The following is a 24,408-nucleotide window of genomic DNA, read 5'->3' on the forward strand; positions in this document are numbered from 1 at the left end:
AGAGAGGGACACATGTTGATGTAGAAGAGACATGAAGAAGAGGGGACACATGTTGATGTAGAAAGAGACATGAAGAAGAGGGGACACATGTTGATGTAGAAGAGACATGAAGAAGAGGGAGACACATGTTGATGTAGAAGAGACATGAGAAGAGGGGACACATGTTGATGTAGAAGAGACATGAAGAAGAGGGGACACATGTTGATGTAGAAGAGACATGGAGAAGAGGGGACACAGTGTTGATGTAGAAGAGACATGGAAGAAGAGGGGACACATGTTGATGTAGAAGAGACATGAAGAAGAGGGGACACATGTTGATGTAGAAGAGACATGGAGAAGAGGGGACACATGTTGATGTAGAAGAGACATGGAGAAGAGGGGACACATGTTGATGTAGAAGAGACATGAAGAAGAGGGGACCATGTTGATGTAGAAGAGACATGAAGAAGAGGGGACACATGTTGATGTAGAAGAGACATGAGAAGAGGGGACACATGTTGATGTAGAAGAGACATGAAGAAGAGGGGACACATGTTGATGTAGAAGAGACATGAAGAAGAGGGGACACGTGTTGATGTAGAGGAGACATGAAGAAAGAGGGGACACATGTTGATGTAGAAGAGACATGAAGAAGAGGGGACACAGTGTTGATGTAGAAGAGACATGAGAAGAGGGGGACACATGTTGATGTAGAAGAGACATGGAGATGAGGGGACACATGTTGATGTAGAAGAGACATGTAGAAGAGGGGACACATGTTGATGTAGAGGAGACATGGAGAAGAGGAGACACATGTTGAAGTAGAAGAGACATGAAGAGAGGGGACACATGTTGATGTAGAAGAGACATGAAGAAGAGGGGACACGTGTTGATGTAGAAGAGACATGAAGAAGAGGGGACCGTGTTGATGTAGAGGAGACATGAAGAGAGGGGACACTGTGTTGATGTAGAAGAGGCATGAAGAAGAGGGGGACACGTGTTGATGTCGAAGAGACATGAAGAAGAGGGGACACATGTTGAGGTAGAAGAGACATGGAATGAAGGGACACATGTTGATGTAGAAGAGACATGTAGAAGAGGGGACACATGTTGATGTAGAGGAGACATGGAGAAGAGGGGACACATGTTGATGTAGAAGAGAACATGAAGAAGAGGGGGACACATGTTGATGTAGAAGAAGACATGAAGAAGAGGGGACACATGTTGATGTAGAAGAGACATGAAGAAGAAGGGGGACACGTGTTGATGTAGAAGAGGCATGAAGAAGAGGGGACACATGTTGATGTAGAAGAGACATGAAGAAGAGGGGACACGTGTTGATGAAGAAGAGACATGAAGAAGAGGGGACACGTGTTGATGTAGAAGAGACATGAAGAAGAGGGGACACATGTTGATGTAGAAGAGACATGGAGAAGAGGGGGACACATGTGGATGTAGAAGAGACATGAAGAAGAGTGGGACACATGTTGATGTAGAAGAGACATGAAGAAGAGGGGACACATGTTGATGTAGAAGAGACATGAAGAAGAGGGGACACATGTTGATGTAGAAGAGACATGGAGAAGAGGGGGACACATGTTGATGTAGAAGAGACATGGAGAAGATGGGGACACATGTTGATGTAGAAGAGACATGAAGAAGAGGGGGACACATGTTGATGTAGAAGAGACATGAAGAAGAGGGGACACATGTTGATGAAGAAGAGACATGGGGAAGAGGGGGACACATGTTGATGTAGAAGAGACATGAAGAAGAGGGGACACATGTTGATGTAGAAGAGACATGAAGAAGAGGGGACACATGTTGATGTAGAAGAGGACATGGAGAAGAGGGGACACATGTTGATGTAGAAGAGACATGAAGAAGAGGGGACACATGTTGATGTAGAAGAGACATGGAGAAGAGGGGAGAATGTTGATGTAGAAGAGACATGGAGAAGAGGGGACACATGTTGATGTAGAAGAGACATGAAGAAGAGGGGACACATGTTGATGTAGAAGAGACATGAAGAAGAGGGGACACGTGTTGATGTAGAAGAGACATGAAGAAGAGGGGACACATGTTGATGTAGAAGAGACATGAAGAAGAGGGGACACATGTTGATGTAGAAGAGACATGAAGAAGAGGGGACACATGTTGATGTAGAAGAGACATGGAGAAGAGGGGACACATGTTGATGTAGAAGAGACATGGAGATGAGGGGACACATGTTGATGTAGAAGAGACATGTAGAAGAGGGGACACATGTTGATGTAGAGGAGACATGGAGAAGAGGGGACACATGTTGATGTAGAAGAGACATGAAGAAGAGGGGACACATGTTGATATAGAAGAGACATGAAGAAGAGGGGACACGTGTTGATGTAGAGGAGACATGAAGAAGAGGGGACACGTGTTGATGTAGAAGAGGCATGAAGAAGAGGGGACACATGTTGATGTAGAAGAGACATGAAGAAGAGGGGACACGTGTTGATGAAGACGAGACAAGAAGAAAAGGGGACACGTGTTGATGTAGAAGAGACATGAAGAAGAGGGGACACGTGTTGATGTAGAAGAGACATGGAGAAGAGGGGAAACATGTTGATGTAGAAGAGACATGAGAAGAGGGGGACACATGTTGATGTAGAAGAGACATGAAGAAGAGGGGACACATGTTGATGTAGAAGAGACATGAAGAAGAGGGGGACACATGTTGATGTAGAAGAGACAGGAAGAAGAGGGGACACATGTTGATGTAGAAGAGACATGGAGATGAGGGGACACATGTTGATGTAGAAGAGACATGTAGAAGAGGGGACACATGTTGATGTAGAGGAGACATGGAGAAGAGGGGACACATGTTGATGTAGAAGAGACATGGAGAAGAGGGGACACATGTTGATGTAGAAGAGACATGAAGAAGAGGGGACACGTGTTGATGTAGAAGAGACATGAAGAAGAGGGGACACGTGTTGATGTAGAGGAGACATGAAGAAGAGGGGACATGCAGTGCAGACCTTTCCGTTGTCGTGGTAGACGAAGATGTTGCGCGTGCTGTAGTCTTTGAGGTAGGTGATCTGCAGGCCGTTGGGGTTTCCGATCTTCTCCGGCTGGAAGGTGGCGTTGATGGTGTCCACTTTGATCACTGCTTTGGGCTCCTTAGCCTGAGGAAGGAGGGAGGAGGAAGAAGAGGAAAGGAGGTGTTAGGAATGCAAGGGTCAAGAACAAGACGTCTGGTAAGCAAAGAGCAAATGTCTACAGTTTGTTTGGACTTATTTTATTACACAGTCTGAATCTGAAATTTGAAACAGCTAAATATTTGCTATTGCTATCAGGTATGTTATCTTGTTTTTGTTCCACCTTGAGGGAGGGAGGGAGGAAGGAAAGGAAAAAGGAGGTGTGTTAGAAATGTAAGGGTCAACAATAAGAACTGTATATCTAATGTTTAGGGATTTTTTTAAACAGCAAATGTCTACAGTTTGTTTGGACTAATTATATGAAACACTATTTATTGTATTCCATCTATTGCTGTCGGGTACTTTTATAATTTTGTGGTCCCACCTTAATACCGTACTTTTCGGACAAAATAAGCCGCGACTTTTTTCCCCATTTTTTCATACAGCTAGCGGCCACTAGGGAACCTCCTACATCTATGGATTTTATAGTTAAAATTAACCACCTTTAACACGATGGGCTCTAGGACCGGTCCGCGCCCGCCACTTTTAAGCGGCGGGCTCCAGCAGGAAAAGCTGGAGGCCGGAAAAGAGTGAGACAGGTAGCGCGCCAAAGTAAAAGTGTAACCGAGAGACAGAACGAGAGCGAGACAGACGGACAATTTAGCTGCTGCGGACTTTATAGTCCGAAAAGTACGGTACTCTTTTTTATTACCTTCACCAAGGAAGAGGTTTTCGATTTGTTTTGTCAGCAGGATTATAGAAAAACTAGCAGTGTGACTTTCATCAAACTTGGTGGAAGGGCGTAACATAAGCCGAGGAAAAGCCAAATTACATTTTCGAGTGGATGCGGATCACAACGTGGCACACAACTTATGTTTGACTTTCTTTAACATTGCTGCATTCAGGTTCGAATACATCTGAAGAAGGAGTTGGAAAAGTCAGGTAAACGTCCGGCTGTTTCAACAACTCTGTTACAGATATTGACATGTTGTCTTAAAGCTGTAAGCAATACAATGTAAGGACTCATCCTTGTAGCTTCGATGTTTCTATCCAATATTATAATTTAAAGCCCATAAATAAAACAAAATCAGACACTTCCAAACTCAAGCATCACCATCCGTGATGCATTTGAACGCACCATTGACTTTGGCTAATGTCTGCACTGTAGACACAACTCTGTATATTGTTAGAGAAGTTAAATAATGAACAAAAATGTCTGAATGAAATGATCTGAGACCCGATTTAAGTGTTTCCATTAGACTTGATAAAAAAAATTAAAGATAAACTTTGATCAGAAAAGCTGGGGGAAACATTTCGTGCTTTTTATAACCATGAAAATTATATCTGGACCTATTATCAACACATCTGAAATGCATTTGAACGCACCGTTGACTTTAGCTGAGGTCTGCACTATCATTGTGCCATTCTGGTTTAGATACGACTCTGTATGTTGTAGAAAAAGTTAAATAATGAACAAAGAATTATAAAGGAAAAGGACTGGGACCTGATGTCATTATTTTTCTGACAGACTTCGACCAGCAAATATAGTAAAGTTAAAGAGTCAAGGTGCATGCTGGGTATCAAAGCTTGAGGCCGAATTGTGTGCTATTTCTAACCATGAGCATCATATCTGGATCTATTATCAACACATCAGTGATAACCATCTCGCCTCAGACCAACACTGATCCCAGAACACGTGCGTGACTAGAATTTAAAGGAGCATAATCTAATGTGTACCTCGACCGTAACAGCCGACAGACAACAGCTCTGCTTTTCCATCAGAAAGTGAGACACAAGTGAGAAACCGAAGCCGGCAGACCGTGACTCACTCGGGCCTGAATATTTTACACACCTCCATGTTTTTCTGAAGCCACAAGAAGCAGCTCAGAGCCCAGAGCACCCGAGCGACACTTTCTCCTTTATCATTTCTGTGACTGCATGAGAGGATTTTGTTTTGTTGTTGGCTACAGCAGAGGCACCAGGAGACTACAGAGAGAAATACTGCGACAAGCTAAGTGCTGGAGGACAAGGGGAATTAAACGTTGTTATGCCAATAAAACACACTGGAAAACCATATTCAAAATGTATTATTTCTAGTTGACATAGTTTCACTGTGACAAACTCCCAGTGCTTCCAGCTCTAATTGGTGCAGGTGGTGTTCAGCTTAGTGATTCCTCCACTCTGACAGAGGACACACTCGAGCTTGTTTCAGCACACTTAGAAGCAGCAGAGGAAGCAGGACTCCTTTGGTAGGCTTTCGGTTGGTATGTATCTCCGGGCTCTGAGATAAAGTTCTCCCTTATAAAGTTGAGCAGTGATTTTCTAGGTCCACCTGGAAGTTAGCACTGCAATGTGATTTTTCCATTGGATTTTGGGATATTGTAGAAAAACTGTTTATGAAACTTAAACATGTTAACATCACTTTTATAGGAGTTGAAGAGTAAATGCAATCCACATAAGTAAAAAGCTAACGTTAGGCTATAAAGGAACTACAGCACGGTCACATGACTTCACGTCACCACCGCTAAGCTAAAGGTGGCTAATGTTGGGCTATAAAGGAACTACAGCACGGTCACATGACTTCACGTCACCACCGCTAAGCTAAAGGAGGCTAATGTTGGGCTATAAAGGAACTACAGCACGGTCACATGACTTCACGTCACCACCGCTAAGCTAACGGTGGCTAATGTTGGGCTATAAAGCAACTACAGCACGGTCACATGACTTCACGTCACCACCGCTGAGCTAAAGGCGGCTAATGTTGGGCTATAAAGGAACTACAGCACGGTCACATGACTTCACGTCACCACCGCTAAGCTAAAGGAGGCTAATGTGGGGCTATAAAGGAACTACAGCACGGTCACATGACTTCACGTCACCACCGCTAAGCTAAAGGAGGCTAATGTTGGGCTATAAAGGAACTACAGCACGGTCACATGACTTCACGTCACCACCGCTAAGCTAAAGGAGGCTAATGTGGGGCTATAAAGGAACTACAGCACGGTCACATGACTTCACGTCACCACCGCTAAGCTAAAGGAGGCTAATGTTGGGCTATAAAGGAACTACAGCACGGTCACATGACTTCACGTCACCACCGCTAAGCTAAAGGAGGCTAATGTGGGGCTATAAAGGAACTACAGCACGGTCACATGACTTCACGTCACCACCGCTAAGCTAAAGGAGGCTAATGTTGGGCTATAAAGGAACTACAGCACGGTCGCATGACTTCACGTCACCACCGCTAAGCTAAAGGCGGCTAATATTGGGCTATAAAGGAACTACAGCACGGTCACATAACTTCACATCACCACCGCTAAGCTAAAGGAGGCTAATGTTGGGCTATAAAGGAACTACAGCACGGTCACATGACTTCACGTCACCACCGCTAAGCTAAAGGTGGCTAATGTTGGGCTATAAAGGAACTACAGCACGGTCACATGACTTCACGTCACCACCGCTAAGCTAACGGTGGCTAATGTTGGGCTATAAAGGAACTACAGCACGGTCACATGACTTCACGTCACCACCGCTAAGCTAACGGTGGCTAATGTTGGGCTATAAAGGAACTACAGCACGGTCACATGACTTCACGTCACCACGGCTAAGATAAAGGAGGCTAATGTTGGGCTATAAAGGAACTACAGCACGGTCACATGACTTCACGTCACCACGGCTAAGATAAAGGAGGCTAATGTCGGGCTATAAAGGAACTACAGCACGGTCACATGACTTCACATCACCACCGCTAAGCTAAAGCAGGCTAATGCTGGGTGTGAAGACGTTTAGTCGTCTCATTTAGACACTTGTTAGCAACCGCCGTTTTTTTTAATTCACCAGTGGGGTATTTACTGACGTATTTGATGTCGTAGAACAAACCGTTAAATCTCTTCAGTTTGTGTTAACCACAGACCTTATTTCAGGATAACAACCAAAAACACATAAAAAATGTCCAGACCAGGGGACAGGAAGTGAGAAAATGCTGACTAATTATCGGGTTTCAGGACTTATTCCCGCACCATTCTATTTAAAGTATTTGTGATGTGGTTGCATATGTGTCGCACATGTGCTGGAAGTAAACTACTGCCTTCACGCAACACTATTTAGGAAGCGGTCTTATTAGCACATGTAATTTGTGTTTTGCAGACATGGTTTAGTGTACGTAAAGCTTGATGTGGGCTCTAAAAGTCGAATTTACAGCTTTTGCTTACGTCATATTTGGTGAAATACTTCAGAGTCCCCTCCCTCTCCGAGAGGACGAATCTCCTGCTGAAGAACTGCCCGTTGTCCCGCCCCCTCTTCATCAACATGCCATCTCTCATTCCTGCAGGAAACCAGCAAAGATGTTTCATTAGCATGTGTGTGGTTGTGTGTGTGTGTGTGTGTGTGTCCTAGCATTACTATACTTGTGGGGACATACATCTGTTTACATAGTCATGTGTGGGGACTGGCCTCCCTTATGGAGACAAAATGGAGGTCCCCATGAGGGGAATCATTAATTTTAGGGTGAATACTTGGTTAGGGTTAGGCATGTGTTGGTTCTGGTTAAGGTTAGGATAAGTCTCCAGGAAATGCATGTAAGTCAATGTAATGTCCCCTGAAGTGATGTATACATGGTATGTGTGTGTGTGTGTGTGTGTGTGTGTGTGTGTGTGTGTGTGTGTGTGTGTGTGTGTGTGTGTGTGCCCCCACACTCACCTTCCTCATATAGTAAGTGGTTCCTAGGCTCACAGAACTCCTTCCTCTCATACTTTGCTCTGATCCACTGCTCCCTGAGAGTCCTGAGCACACAAACAGATGAAATGTCAACAGAGCTAGCAGACCAGAAGACGTCCTGTGTTAGATTACATTAGAGCAGACATTCAGTACAAATATAAAGATTATTATGTAATTTAAATGTGTATATCATAAGTATGAATCCTAATTTAAGAAACACTGGTTATGATGAGACTGACATGTGTTTACTTGTTGGCTTTTTGTTGGTTATCAAGTAGCTAGCATTGTCAGCTAGCCCAGTTGCTAACAAGAGCAAACATTACTAATACCTGGGGATTTTAATTATAATACTTTTAAATCATACAATTCAAATAAGTAAACGTAACATTGGAACTGTATGCCAGAAAAAAGCCTGGACATGTAGATACTTTGTTATGATGTTAGCTAATAGCTGTTCAACTGGCTAGCTAGCTAGCAAAGCTAACAAAACAAAACAGCCAAGTTCTTTTAAAGAGCCATAGTATATAAGTATTATTGGACATACCAACAGCACAACATGTTAGTATAAATCTCACCTAAAAGCTATTGTTTTTTTTCTCTTACTCAACGAACACTTGACTACTTTACACTGAAGTTAACTCATTTATTATACCATAATTTAAATTGTGTTGGAACTATAAATTCATGATACCTTAAATAACTGAAAGCTTGGCTCAGGATCAATCTTATTGTTTGTCTAAGAGCTACAACACATGCAACACATGCAACACATGCAACACATGCATTTGAACATGTATTGATGTGTCTCGATTGGTGGTTTGGTTTATAAACTGTCAATTAAATAGTGACTGAATTAGTAGACTGATAATTGCCGCTTCATCTATCATGCGTTTGTGTTTCATCACGTGTGGGTTTAAGTTGGGATCAGCTCTCGTTATACGCTGATCCCAGGAGAAACTCGACCTGAGAGGCTCAGGGTTTTATTCTCATCTGCAAGTCCTTATTACTAAAGATCAGAGAAGGTGTGTTCAAATGTGTGTGTGTGTGATAAAGGCACACACACACACACACACACACACACACACACACACACACACACACACACACACACACACACACACACACACACACACACACACACACACACACACACACACACACACACACACACACACACACACACACACACACACACACACACACACACACACACACACACACACACACACACACACACACACACACACACACACACACACACACACACACACATTAAATTGAAGCCAAGATTAACTCAGGTGTGGCAGCCTGTGTGTTTTTGTCTTCTGCAGGATAAGGTTTTGCTCTCCTCCAAAAGCTCCCCGCCTCCCATGAATACAATTCCAAACATTCCTGTCTGGGATCTGCCGCTGCAGCAGAAGATGAAACACAAAGTGTGTGTGCAGGTACACTGGAGGCAATCCTCAGACGGGAGAATAAATCAGAAAAGGTTTCTAAAAACAGAGGCTGGTTAGCTTTGACTTCATTCTCACAATATCTGATTAAACACCAATTGAGTTCAAATAACTTCACATAAGTGGTCTTCTCGCTCATTAGCTGCAACGTGTTTTCTACGAGACCTTGCACATTTAAAGGGCTTTAAAATGCAACACAACCCGAGGAAGTTCCTACTTTTGTGTTAGAAAGTACAGGTAACAATGGCCCGTTCGTTATAGCTATACGTCTGTTGATTGTGGATGCTCCAGCAGCTATGTGTGATGATGTGGCGCACACAAATTAACGTCTCTAAGGTTACGTCCAAACTGCATGCCTTACTGCTCTCTTCACGTTCATTGGCCTTATCTCATTCTTTCTGTAACGGTCACATTATTCATTCAATGTATTGTCATGTTGCCTTTTACTTAATTATCTAAATACTTATCACCAATATTTCATTTCATATTCTGTTCTTGCACTATGTTTTATTTGCATTTTATTATATATGTTGCATCGTTGGAGGAGCTCAGGCCAGAAGACTTTCATTGCCCTTTCTACACTGTAGCTCATGTGCATATGACAATCAAGCCTTTGGATTTAAATGCGACCGGTATCAGATTCCTGGCTGACCCAGATGCACCACACTGTCGTAGCAAAGTAAACACAAAGTCACTGTACAGCTCACACCAATCTGATTATGCTAAAGGACAATGCTACTCAGATTTAGCCTACTTTTGTCCTGCAGTCTAAGCGTAGCAATCATGCCCTCAATATGTCAACAAATAATGAAATAATATATTTTGAATACGGTTTTCCATTGTGTTGAAACATGTGTATTGGCATAACAAAGTGTAATTCCCCTTGTCCTCCAGCATGTTGAAAACACTGACATCGGTTCACACCTCAAATGCCAAAAGGCTGACAACTGGGACGTCTAACGGCCCGGACACACCAAACTGACACCAAACTGACACCAAAGAACACGTCCCGACGGACACTGGAACACACCGCAAAGACTTCAGCCGACGGCCAAGAAGCACGTACGACCTGCGCACGCGTGCAATAACTCTCCTCACCAGCAGACGGCGGTAGTGTGTATTCGTCATTCAAAAGAGGCAACAACCGGAAGACAGACTGCGTGATAACCGAGAGAAGAAGAACAGACTGCGTGATATAAACAAACAACAAATAGCGTGCGTTCCATTTTCACTCTACAGCGAGAAGCTCACGGGGCTTTCCCGAACCTGAGTCGAGAGCTGGAGGTAAATGAAATCTCACATCGTTTGTTTGGGTCCCTCACTTCCGTTTCTCTTCTCATGCTCTGATTCGCTAGCTGAACAGCCAATCAGAGTGATTTGTTTGGCCGACGGCCCAACATGTTGAATCGGCGGCGGAAGGTGTCGGCACGGCCGAAAAGACACGACGGGGCGGGACACACCGATCTGTGTAGGGCGACAGAACGCTCGTCGACGGCCCGACATCTATCGACGGCGAAAATCGGCTTGGTGTCTAAGGACCTTAAAAGCAATATTACAAATCACATTTTAAAAACATTGTGATGCTTTCATGATGATGCAGAGACCAGAGAGATTGAGGACGGCACCCTACGCTGCAAACATTAAAAAAGTACAAATGTGATATAAAACCTAATAACTTAAGTCTTGTTTTTAGACAAGGGGAAAATTCTCAAGTACATTTCAAATGGTTGCTAACAAATTATGCAAATTGCAGCTCCCTCCTGGCTGGTCTACCTGCATGTGCCATCCGACCTCTGCAGCTCATCCAGAATGCAGCGGCTCGTCTGGTCTTCAACCTTCCAAAATTTTCCCACACCATGCCGCTCCTCCGCTCCCTCCACTGGCTTCCGGTAACTGCTAGAATCCACTTCAAGACACTGGTACTTGCGTACCATGCTGCGAATGGATCTGGCCCTTCCTACATCCAGGACATGGTTAAACCGTACACCCCAGCACGTGCACTATGCTCTGCATCAACCAAACGACTCGCTGCACCCTCGCTGCGAGGGGGACCCAAGTTCCCATCAGCAGAAACACGTGGGTTTGCTATCCTGGCTCCAAAATGGTGGAATGAGCTCCCATTGAAATCAGGACCGCAGAAAGCTTACACACCTTCCGGCGCAGACTGAAAACTCATCTCTTTCGACTCCACTTCGAGCGATAGAACTATTAACAAAGAACTGCTAACAGAGCACTTATATACTAATAAAGGACTGGCTTATCTAAAGCCAGTTGAGCAGCACTTGAATGATTGGCTCTTTGAAACCTGATGTTCTTATATGATTCTGTTTTCCTCAAGGTTGTGTCTTCCTGGTCGAATGTACTTATTGTAAGTCACTTTGGATAAAAGCGTCAGCTAAATGCAATGTGATGTAATGTAATGTAATTATTTAAGTATTACAAAGTAAATGTGAACTGTGCCTGTGGCTATATGTATGCATATATAATTATGTACACTTATTTGTATTTACTTTTGTTTGGCCTTAGGATGGCGATAATTGGATGACCATTTTAGTTTCACTTCATTTCACTGTAAATAGCATGAAATTATGAGCTGTTTTGTTTTAATTTTGTTGTATGTTTATGTATGTTTTGAGTGTGTGAGGACCCCAGGAAGAATAGCCAATGCTCATGCTAGTGCTAATGGGGATCCTAATAAAGACATAAAGACATAAAGACAAGGCATCTTTTTAAATCAAAGTCTCTTAAAACATCTTATTTTAGAGGAACGTCTCCAACATCAGAAAACAGAAAATGTCCAAGCATTTCTGTCTTTTTTTTGTAACAACTTCCCTGATTCTGGTCAAATATAGTTCAGAATAAGTTTTCCCAGCTAAATACAAGATCTCATGTATTTAAATATCCCATCTTTACTTCGAGACATCTTACCCAGCCATTTTGTACCATTCTATTGGCAGCTGTGTTCCCTTATTCAAAGCGAAAACACCTTGTTTTTATTATCCATTCACTTGTTTGTTGAGCAGCATTTTTCCAGCGTGGTGGAAAAGACATTTAAAACACGGAGGAAGATGTGTGATGTTAATGAGAACGAGATGAGACGGTTAGTGCTTGTGTTCACGCCGGGAGAAAAGCAATGTTCTCTGAGAAGAATAATTATCTCACAGCGCCGGAGAGGAGTCTAAAACATTTAAGACCCTGAAACTAAAAGGTAATTAGAGATTGTGATTCGTCCACACACACACGCACCACCAAAGACTTGAATCAGACGTAACTCCCACAGACACGCCCTTAACAACGTGGCCAAGCTTGAGTGAATGTGGCGGGTAGGGGAGATTGAAACACGTCCAAGAACATGAGCATCGCTGCCAAAAAAATTGCTGGGAATTTCAAAGATAAGCAAAGAACAAGGAGTACTGAAGGGTTTCTAAGAGGCACTTGATGTCAGTCCAGCTGTTTGTGTGAGAAGGACAGAGCTTTAAACCTTAAAGTATTATTAAAAACACATCTGCAAAGCAAAAGAAACACCCGTATGATTTAAAGGAGGACATGGCGCTGAGAGAAAGTGCAGGATGTTTTATTCACGGTCAGAGATGATGAGTGATGTGTGGGTGAAGCGAGGAAGGATGAATAATGGAGTGTATTCACCGCAGGGCAAATCTCACCTCTGCTAAAGTAATTGTTTTGTCGTTTTCTATTAGCAGAAGTTAGAGACCAGTTAAAACACAGCAGACCACTGATTGGTCAGAGAGAATCGTCTCAATCATGTTACAGGACATTGTGCATCTCCCTGGTTCCCTCCCTGCAGAAAATAATCTCTGTGTCAAACAAACGTTCCTTATACTTTTGTTCAGCGGGATAATCTCTTCGAGACGAGGGAACAGGAAGAAGTACCAAAAAGCTCACTTATTTCCACGATATTTGGTTGCAGATGCAAGAATGCATTAGTTTGCTGTTTCACCAACAGCATACAGAGGTGTGACTCGAGGGTCCTCCCTGCACTGACCAAATATCCCTCAGTGGGAACAAAGCACCGGGTACAAACAGGGATCAAAGCAAAGCACTGCCATGCGGTGGAAGGTGTTTGCTCAGATGCTATACAGAGAGTGGGGAAGATGCACGATGTAGAAGACGGAAGTGTGTGTGTGTGTGTGTGTGTGTGTGTGTGTGTGTGTGTGTGTGTGTTGCGATGGATACTCACTGGCAGTCTTTGTAGGTTGGTTTGTAGTAGTAGAAGGGAACAGCAGCCTCATATTTACTCTTCATCAGCTCATTGCCGTGATCAGCCATAAACTAACACACACACACACACACACACACACACACACACACACACACACACACACACACACACACACACACCACACACACACACACACACACACACACACACACACACACACACACACACACACACACACACACACACACACACACACACACACACACACACACACACACACACACACACACACACACACACACACACACAGGACGGATTAGTGAGGAACAACCACACCCTGGCACAGGAATTAAATACTTGGAAAGGTAACAATTTATGGATCAGAGCTGAGATGATGAATTCAATAAGTGTTTTGATAGAAACGTGAGAGCACTCTTTTCTTTGGTCAGAGCAACACATCATGCTAAAGATGTAAGCAGGAGGTGTCTTTTTGAATATGTTAAAGGTACTTGAGGTTAATTGATAAATACGCAACCAAACGTATTCCAAAATCAATTTTTTTAGAATTAACTACAGGGGTCCCTCAGGGCTCTGTTCTTGGTCCCCTCCTCTTCTCCCTGTACACAAACTCGCTCGGATCTGTCATTAGCCCGCATGGTTTTTCATACCACTGCTACGCTGACGACACCCAATGAGTCCTGTCCTCTCCCCGCTCAGAGACCCAGGTCGTCGCACGCATCTCTGCTCGTCTAGCTGACATCTCTCAGTGGATGTCCGCTCATCATCTCAAGCTCAACCTTGACAAAACTGAACTGCTTTTCCTTCCGGGAAAAGATTGTCCCACTCTTGACCTGACCATCAACATCGGCCCCTCTGTTGTTTCCCCGACTCAGACTGCAAGGACTCTGGGAGTGACCCTAGATAACAACCTGTCCTTCACTGCAAACATCGCTGCTCCAACCCGCTGCTGCAGATACACGCTCTACAGCATCAGGAGGACGCGTCCCCAGCTGACCCAGAAAGCCACGCAGGTTCTGGTCCAGGCTCTCGTCACCTCACGCCTAGACTACTGCAGCTCCCTCCTGGCTGGTCTACCTGCATGTGCCATCCGACCTGCAGCTCATCCAGAATGCAGCGGCTCGTCTGGTCTTCAACCTTCCTGAATGTTCCCACACCATGCCGCTCCTCCACTCCCTCCACTGGCTTCCGGTAACTGCTAGAATCCACTTCAAGACACTGGTGCTTGCGTACCATGCTGCGAATGGATCTGGCCCTTCCTCCATCCAGGACATGGTTAAACCGTACACCCCAGCACGTGCTCTCCGCTCTGCATCAACCAGACGACTCGCTGCACCCTCGCTGCGAGGGGGACCCAAGTTCCCATCAACAGAAACACGTGGGTTTGCTATCCTGGCTCCAAAATGGTGGAATGAGCTCCCATTGACATCAGGACAGCAGAAAGCTTACACACCTTCCGGCGCAGACTGAAAACTCATCTCTTTCGACTCCACTTCGAGCGATAGAATTATTAACAAAGCTCTTATATACTAATAAAGGGCTGGCTTACCTAAAGCCAGTTGAGTAGCACTTGAAATGCTTGTCTCTATGAAACCTGATGTACTTTATGATTCTGTTTTCTTCAAGGTTGTGTCTTCCTGGTCGAATGTACTTATTGTGAGTCGCTTTGGATAAAAGCGTCAGCTAAATGCAATGTAATGTAAAAGATCACCGCAATTTCTCACAGTAAGCAAAACCTTTCCATCCCAGTCAAATGTTACTTTAAACAATCAGCCAATACAGACACAGATGTTTAACATAGCAACTTGGTTATTAACTATTTGTTTATTTAGCAATTATTGTTGTTACATTTGTGTTGTTATCACCCTTTGTGCCAAGAAAACAAACACCTTCATTATTAAATATCTGTATTGTTGTGTTTCAGCCGCTTGCACCTCCATCCTTAAATAAGCTCAAAGTCCTGTGACACCTGTGGGTTTCTCTGGTGGTCTCACCTGCACCTCGTGGTCCTCCCAGTGAGACAGACACAGAGACTTCACCTTGCTGGTGTCGGGGATGTTTCTGTGGATCCCGGAGCAGGCGAGGCACACGAAGACCCCCAAAGTGCAGGAGCCCCAGTCGGGGTCTGCAGAGAGGAGGAGGAGAGAATTAAATAAGAAGATAGGATGGACGGGGAAACAGCAGCACAACAACCAGAGGTGGGTACAAATACTTTGTTACTGTACTTAAGTACATTTCTCTGGAATCAGTACTTTACTCCACTACTTATTCTTCTGACGACTCTTTACTTTGACTTCTTACATGTTGAACACAAATACCTGTACTTTCTACTTCTTACATGTTGAACCCAAATACCTGTACTTTCTACTTCTCACATGTTGAACACAAATACCTGTACTTTCTACTTCTTACATGTTGAACCCAAATACCTGTACTTTCTACTTCTCACAAGTTGAACCCAAATACCTGTACTTTCTACTTCTTACATGTTGAACTCAAATACCTGTACTTTCTACTTAGGGCGGTGGTGGCGAAGTCCATAGGGACTTGGCTTGGCAACTGGAAGGTCACCAGTTCAAGTCCCGGAAAGACCAAGTGCTACCGAGGTGTCCCTGAGCAAGGCACCGTTCCCTACACTGCTCCCCGGGCGCCGTACATAATGGCAGCCCACTGCTCCTAACACTAGGATGGGTCAAATGCAGAGAAACCGTTTCGTTACATAGTACTTGTACTACGTAATGACAATAAATTGAATCTTAATCTTAATCTTCTCACATGTTGAACTCAAATACCTGTATTTTCTACTTCTTACATGTTGAACTCAAATACCTGTACTTTCTACTTCTCACATGTTGAACTCAAATACCTGTACTTTCTACTTCTTACATGTTGAACCCAAATACCTGTACTTTCTACTTCTTACACGTTGAACCCAAATACCTGTACTTTCTACTTCTTACATGTTGAACTCAAATACCTGTACTTTCTACTTCTTACACGTTGAACCCAAATACCTGTACTTTCTACTTCTTACATGTTGAACCCAAATACCTGTACTTTCTACTTCTCACATGTTGAACTCAAATCCGTGTATCCATCACTTCCTGGTCTTCTCTAAAGCCCCTGTCACACTGTCCCGAAATTGACACCCGATGGACACACGATAAAGGAAATGTTCAAATTCGGCTGTGATCGTAGCAACATCGGGCCATTCGTGAGGGCATCCAAGCCATCGTGTGACCGCCGGTGGAGTTTCTCAGGATCCGGCAGCAACTTCATGAGCGGCAACTTCGTAAGGCACTCGTGAGGGCATCTTGTCAAGTCGTGTCATCTTCGTGTTATCATCGGTGCATTCGCCCTCACTCTGATCGGGGCGAATGCCCGATGGCACCGATGATATCACGATGGCCTTACGAAGGGCAAAATTGACACACGAATTCAACACGAAAATGAACCTTCAAGGTCCTTCGGCAATTTGTTGGCATGCCAAAGATTTTGCCTCCGCTCACGAAGTTGCTGCCGGAGCCTGAGAAACTCCACCGGCGGTCACACGATGGCTTAAGATGCCCTCACGAACGGCCCGATGTTGCTACGATCACAGCCGAATTTGAACATTTCCTTTATCGTGTGTCCATCGGGTTGTTTTATTGCACAACAAAATCATGTAAATATATTATGTAAATAACCCAATTTGTGTTCTGTGAAACTAAAAAGGATATAATATATTATTTTGAAGGACAGTTGACAGGAAATTGTTGTTGTTATGGAAACGTAATATTTTCTACATATAAAGACGGAGAAAGTAAAGAACAAAGTCTGAAGATATCAGTACAGTATCATAGTACTGTAACATAATTGTTTTTGGTACTTTCATTGCAGTTGTATGTCTTAAATGTAAATGTAATTTCGGGACAGTGTGACAGGGCCTTAAAGCCCCTGTCACACTGTCCCGAAATTGACACCCGATGGACACACGAATATGGAATTGTAAATTTCGCACGAAGATGGCCCCGAACCACACACGAAGGCAACATTTACAGTATTTTTAAACACGAGTATCTGTACTTCTACTTGAGTAAAGGGTGTAGGGTGTAGGGTGTGTACTTTTTCCCTCTCTTGAGAACAACTTCTTCTTAAACGGTTCAAAAACCTCTTTATATCTGCACGTGCTTCACATCAGACATGTATTTGGATGCTTTGGGATTGCTACATAGTTGGAGTTTCTTATAAAAGACCTAAGTACTTTGGATCCTGTTGTATTTTTGACTTTTTATTTTAATTATTCAGAATTTTGTATATTGTTTTGTTTATTTTTCATATCATTTTTTTCTTTTTCTTGTAATTGTTAATTCTCCTTTCCAATTGTTTTTAAATTACTATCTATCTATCCATCTATCTATCCATCTATCTATCTATCTATCTATCTATCTATCTATCTCTCTATCCATCTATCTATCTATCTATCTATCCATCTATCTATCTATTCTGTGCTGAAGAGGCAACGTAAAGAAAGTTTTATGTGAGATGGAAAACCTTTAATTTTCTCTTTTATTATGAAGATCAAACCACATCAGCTCTCAGGATATGTGATAAATGTTTTCTGTGCTTTGACCTTTCTTATCTACTGACACATTCTACAGCCTGCCAGTAAACACAGCGTAGGTGTGTGTGTGTGTGTGTGTGTGTGTGTGTGTGTGTGTGTGTGTGTGTGTGTGTGTGTGTGTGTGTGTGTGTGTGTGTGTGTGTGTGTGTGTGTGTGTGTGTGTGTGTGTGTGTGTGTGTGTGTACTGAATGGCATACTGAGCAAGTGTGGTTGACTACAAAGAAACATAAGTGACTACAGGAGACACAAAACAACTACAAATATACACAAAGAGACACTACAGAGACTTAAAATAAGCAACAAAAATGACTAAATAAGAGACACAAATTACACTTTAGAGACCATGGCAACTACTCAGAGGCAAAACAGCTAAAAAAGGAACACAAAGCAACTACAGAGATTTAAAAAGAGACACAAAATGACACCATATAAAGACTCACAACAACCACAAAGGAGAACAAAACTACAGAGATGCATACCAGCTGTAAGAGCTTGTAAATTAACTTAAAGAGAGACAGAAGACCGAAAACAAACACCAAATAACAACAAAGAGACTCAAACGGCCCGACGTAAATACACTGGAGACAAAGCAACTACAGAGAATACAAATTAGCACGAAAAGACAATTTAGAGACCAAACGCAACCAGACAAAGGTCAACAGAGCAACAGAGAGACATAGGGCAGACCTATAGTGTATCGTCTTAAAATGAGGACGAAGAAACACAGAATTACAAGAAATGAGACAAAAGGCTGTAAAGCAGTGCTTCTCAAAGTGTGGTCCGTGAGCGCCCCCTAGTGGTCCGTGAGTATATTGGTAACATTTCACATTTTAAATAAATTAATCTATTTAAGTTTTCCGCACTCTCGCAGGAATATCTCCGCAATGGAGCGAGCTTAAGTTTCACTTTCAATTGCATGATATAGTCCAGCGCAACACCTTCGTCACACATGTTGCCACTTGTTTGTAGCATTTCCAGGCGATTTGTAATCTGTTCTAGAAAAACAATGTGTTTTTGGATATTTGTGGTCCACGAGTGTTTTTTTAATTTAACAAAATTGCCCCAAAGACAACAAAAAGACACAAAAAGACCAGAAAGAGACATACATTTCAGTAGAAAGACACAAAACAACTACGGACAGAAACAGATCACAGAGCGATGAGTAATGACTAAAAAAAGACACTAAACAACAACAAAAATATTCTGAACGATCTTGTTTATCAGAAGTTTTGGGGGCTTTTGCATATAAGTGCCCAGGGGCCACAATATCTCAAACTCCGCCTCTGTTCTTATCACTAGAGATGCCATTCGTACACAGCAGATTAGAACTGGACTTGCTGGTTCATTATCATACTTGATTTTCTACATCACTGTGTCACAATACCATGGGGACACATGCTAACTGTCTGATGTGAGTCTCCTTTGTCTCCAGTCATGAGGAAGGAGAAGAGATGACAGGAATAAGTGCCAGAATGTGACCTGAGGCGGTGTCAGAAGAGAAGTGAACCTTCCTTGGATAAACACAGATTGAAAGATGGAGAGATAAAAGCCGCTTTCACACCGAGTACTTTGCCTTACTTTGTGCCCTGGCACTTACAACACAGTACGGGGGAAAAGTACTCCGGGTTGAACGCGCCAAAAGCCTGGCAGAGATATCATTTTGTTCTCTGTTGCAGAAAACTAGACTTAGCAACAAGGGAAACACGATCTTAAAAGTGTAGAATCATTACTTATATACATTGGAAATCTCTAAATGAACTGTAAAATATTCACATCACATTGGAAAATAAATATTAAAAAAGGGGCCCTGTCATGCTTTTGGGGGTTTCCCTTTGCTGTTGAGTGTTTCAGAGCAGGCAAATGGTCTTCGAAGGCTAAAATCCCTGTGTGCTCTCCAGAGGAAACGCCTCCATTGGATTCCTTTGTTTACTTCCGGAACATAGTGACATCACTGTAGAGCACTCTCGCTCCTATTGGCTAAAGTGAAAAGAGGTGCTGCAGCACAGGCAGTATGAGAAACATAAAGAGCTTTTTGAACATTAAAGCATGGAGACATGTAGAGACACTACATACTGATATACACCTGAACATGAGCAGGAGAGGACTCTTTAAAGTAGAGACACTACGTACTGATATACACCTGAACATGAGCAGGAGAGGACTCTTTAAAATAGAGACACTACGTACTGATATACACCTGAACATGAGCAGGAGAGGACTCTTTAAAGTAGAGACCCTACGTACTGATATACACCTGAACATCAGCAAGAGAGAACTATTTAAAGTAGAGACACTACACACTGATATACACCTGAACATCAGCAGGAGAGGACTCTTTAAAGTAGAGACACTACATACTGATATACACCTGAACATGAGCAGGAGAGGACTCTTTAAAGTAGAGACACTACGTACTGATATACACCTGAACATCAGCAAGAGAGAACTATTTAAAGTAGAGACACTACACACTGATATACACCTGAACATCAGCAGGAGAGGACTCTTTAAAGTAGAGACACTACATACTGATATACACCTGAACATCAGCAGGAGAGGACTCTTTAAAGTAGAGACACTACATACTGATATACACCTGAACATCAGCAGGAGAGGACTCTTTAAAGTAGAGACACTACATTCTGATATACACCTGAGCATCAGCAGGAGAGGACTCTTTAAAGTAGAGACACTACATACTGATATACACCTGAACATCAGCAGGAGAGGACTCTTTAAAGTAGAGACACTACATACTGATATACACCTGAACATCAGCAGGAGAGGACTCTTTAAAGTAGAGACACTACATTCTGATATACACCTGAGCATCAGTAGGAGAGGACTCTTTAAAGTAGAGACACTACATACTGATATACACCTGAACATCAGCAGGAGAGGACTCTTTAAAGTAGAGACACTACATACTGATATACACCTGAACATCAGCAGGAGAGGACTCTTTAAAGTAGAGACACTACATACTGATATACACCTGCACATCATCAGGAGAGGACTCTTTAAAGTAGAGACACTACATACTGATATACACCTGGACATCAGCAGGAGAGGACTCTTTAAAGTAGAGACACTACATACTGATATACACCTGAACATCAGCAGGAGAGGACTCTTTAAAGTAGAGACACTACATTCTGATATACACCTGAACATCAGCAGGAGAGGACTCTTTAAAGTAGAGACACTACATACTGATATACACCTGAACATCAGCAGGAGAGGACTCTTTAAAGTAGAGACACTACATACTGATATACACCTGAACATCAGCAGGAGAGGACTCTTTAAAGTAGAGACACTACATACTGATATACACCTGAACATCAGCAGGAGAGGACTCTTTAAAGTAGAGACACTACATACTGATATACACCTGAACATCAGCAGGAGAGGACTCTTTAAAGTAGAAACACTACATACTGATATACACCTAAACATCAGCAGGAGAGGACTCTTTAAAGTAGAGACACTACATACTGATATACACCTGAACATCAGCGGGAGAGGACTCTTTAAAGTAGAAACACTACATACTGATATACACCTGAACATCAGCGGGAGAGGACTCTTTAAAGTAGAGACACTACATACTGATATACACCTGAACATCAGCAGGAGAGGACTCTTTAAAGTAGAGACACTACATACTGATATACACCTGAACATCAGCAGGAGAGGACTCTTTAAAGTGCAAGGTAAAGCTTGACGTCTGTTCCTCTTACACTCTTAATGATTAACCACGATATCTTCTTAGATCTTAGATATCGTAAAAGCTTATCGTAAGTGTTGTTTTGTTTCGGTTTAAAAGGCTTTATTACAGTAAATAGACGTAATTTTCATTTTAATCTAGATGATAGAAACAGAAGACCTCCATAGTTGGGCTAAACAAGTTGGGTGAGGGAGTTTACAAAACTTCTCGGAGCATGTGCAGGCTTGTTCATAACTTCACTTCTCTGTGTTGCCTTCAGGTGCTCCTGGAGAACACACCTTCCCACACATTTAAGTTGAAAACAACAAAATGCACCAAAAGGAGAGTCTTGCATATTGAGTGTTATGTTAAAAAACACAACTTAAAGCTTTTCGTGGTTGAATAAAAGAAGAAATGGCGCTTTTATGATGTGTTTAATGATTGGTTTCACCCTGTTGGCGCTGGTGAACGCTCCACCGCTCCTGAACGTCCCATTGAAGCAGCTCATACCCAGTTACATGAAGCTATTCTGAACACTTTCTCAGCGGATTCAGGTGTGTTTTCTGTCTCTTACCCGGTGCTCCGCAGTCTGCGCACGTTTCATTCCCGGCGTTCTGCAGGATCTCCCGCAGCGCGCGCGTTGCTCTCTCATTTGCCGACATTTCCAGATACCTCCGCGTGCAGTTAGAGGGCAGAAACAGGGGGAGGTGGAGTGGGGGGCAGGCAGGTAAAGGTGTGTCTCCTTGGCCTTGACTCCCCCTCTGACAGGCAAGTCCGCACAGGTATGCGCACTCAAAATCCAAATCAAGGTATTTTTACCACTTCTTCACGGACGTATCCTTCCGCGTTCAATGTGCCCCACTAAACCCGGTGCTGACCCCCGGACTGGCGAATCCTGCCCAGCTCTCTGCAGCCAAATCACCGCAAGAAACCCGTGTATGTGTGAGTGTATGTGTGTGTTTGTGTGTCTGGAGGAGTGTGTGGACGGGAATGAAACCCTCCAGGAAGTGAAAAGCAGAGGTTGTTCTAACTCGCTTTTCCGCACAATTTGAGGTTAGGCCACTTTGCATAATGGCTCCTGGGCCAAGTCTGCAGCATGTATTGTAAATATGTTAAGCAGCAGATACATTATTAGAATCAAGAATTATTAAATGCTCAATTGTCGTTTGCTCCAAAGCCACAGGGTAGTATGGCTGTTCCAACAATATAACATGCATTGCAGACATAGTTACACAATGGCGCAGTCAAATGCAAAAAGGAAGTATAATGAATGAATAATAAAGTAGCCATGTGACATTATGGTACTGATCTTCGAGATAGGTATAGATTAATGATCACGTCTAGTTTCCTCTTAGTGTATAGGCGACATCAAATGTATGTTTTGGGCTCGATTGGATGGAGGTTTATATGATAAATACACACTGGAGGGAAGTACATTTGTTAGCCTCAAAATATACTTGAAACACCAAAAGTGAAAGTACTTTATCTCCACAACTGCCCCTTTTCAGAATAACATATTGTTGGATGTTTTTTTATTGATGTCATCTCATGACAAATCATTTGTTATTTTTGTCTAAATCTGGATCTTCAAGCTATAGAAGTTATCCACTAACTTTATTGAAGATTCAAGGGCTTTATTTGCATATGCACATTAGCTACAGTGTAGTACTGGCAGTGGTGTATAGTAACTAAGTACATTGACTCAAGTACTATTCTTATGTAATATTTTGAGGTACTTGTACTTCACAATGACTACTTTTACTCTCGCTACTTTAACTATATTTTGATGATAATACTTTTCTACTTTTACTTGATGAACATTTTGAATGCAGGACTTTTACTTTAACAGAGTATTCCTACACTCTGGTATTTCTACTTTTACTCAAGTACAAGATCTGAGTACTTCTACTTTTACTCAAGTACAAGATCTGAGTACTTCTACTTTTACTCAAGTACAAGATCTGAGTACTTCTACTTTTACTCAAGTACAAGATCTGAGTACTTCTACTTTTACTCAAGTACAAGATCTGAGTACTTCTACTTTTACTCAAGTACAAGATCTGAGTACTTCTACTTTTACTCAAGTACAAGATCTGAGTACTTCTACTTTACTCAAGTACAAGATCTGAGTACTTCTACTTTACTCAAGTACAAGATCTGAGTACTTCTACTTTTACTCAAGAACAAGATCAGAGTACTTCTACTTTTATTCAAGTACAAAATCTGTGTATTTCGACTTTTATTCAAGTACAACATCTGAGTACTTCTACTTTTACTCAAGAACAAGGTCTGAGTACTTCTACTTTTACTCAAGTACAAGATCTGAGTTCTTCTACTTTTACTCAAGTACAAGATCTGAGTACTTCTACTTTTATTCAAGTATAAGATCTGAGTACTTCTAATTTTACTCAAGTACAAGATCTGAGTTCTTCTACTTTTACTCAAGTACAAGATCTGAGTACTTCTACTTTTATTCAAGTATAAGATCTGAGTACTTCTAATTTTATTCAAGTACAAGATCTGAGTACTTCTACTTTTACTCAAGCACAAGATCTGAGTACTTCTACTTTTAC

General features: G+C 42.5%; 1 protein-coding gene across 1 annotated transcript in view; it reads right to left on the reverse strand.

Annotated features, from left to right (window-relative positions):
• LOC117453311 (arf-GAP with dual PH domain-containing protein 1-like) overlaps window positions 1-22,822 on the reverse strand; it is a 24,261-nt gene extending 1,439 nt beyond the window's left edge. Inside the window, exons 1-6 of the mRNA XM_071204187.1 lie at window positions 22,410-22,822; window positions 15,518-15,648; window positions 13,524-13,615; window positions 7,854-7,936; window positions 7,367-7,479; window positions 2,997-3,143 (exon numbers count right to left, since the gene is read on the reverse strand). Of these exons, the coding sequence (XP_071060288.1) occupies window positions 2,997-3,143; window positions 7,367-7,479; window positions 7,854-7,936; window positions 13,524-13,615; window positions 15,518-15,648; window positions 22,410-22,497 (654 nt within the window). The 5' untranslated portion in view covers window positions 22,498-22,822. The remainder of the gene's footprint in view (window positions 1-2,996; window positions 3,144-7,366; window positions 7,480-7,853; window positions 7,937-13,523; window positions 13,616-15,517; window positions 15,649-22,409) is intronic.
• Window positions 22,823-24,408: the final 1,586 nt, after the last annotated feature.

This window comes from Pseudochaenichthys georgianus, chromosome 1 (assembly GCF_902827115.2).
Source record: "Pseudochaenichthys georgianus chromosome 1, fPseGeo1.2, whole genome shotgun sequence".
Taxonomy (NCBI): Eukaryota; Metazoa; Chordata; class Actinopteri; order Perciformes; family Channichthyidae; genus Pseudochaenichthys; species Pseudochaenichthys georgianus.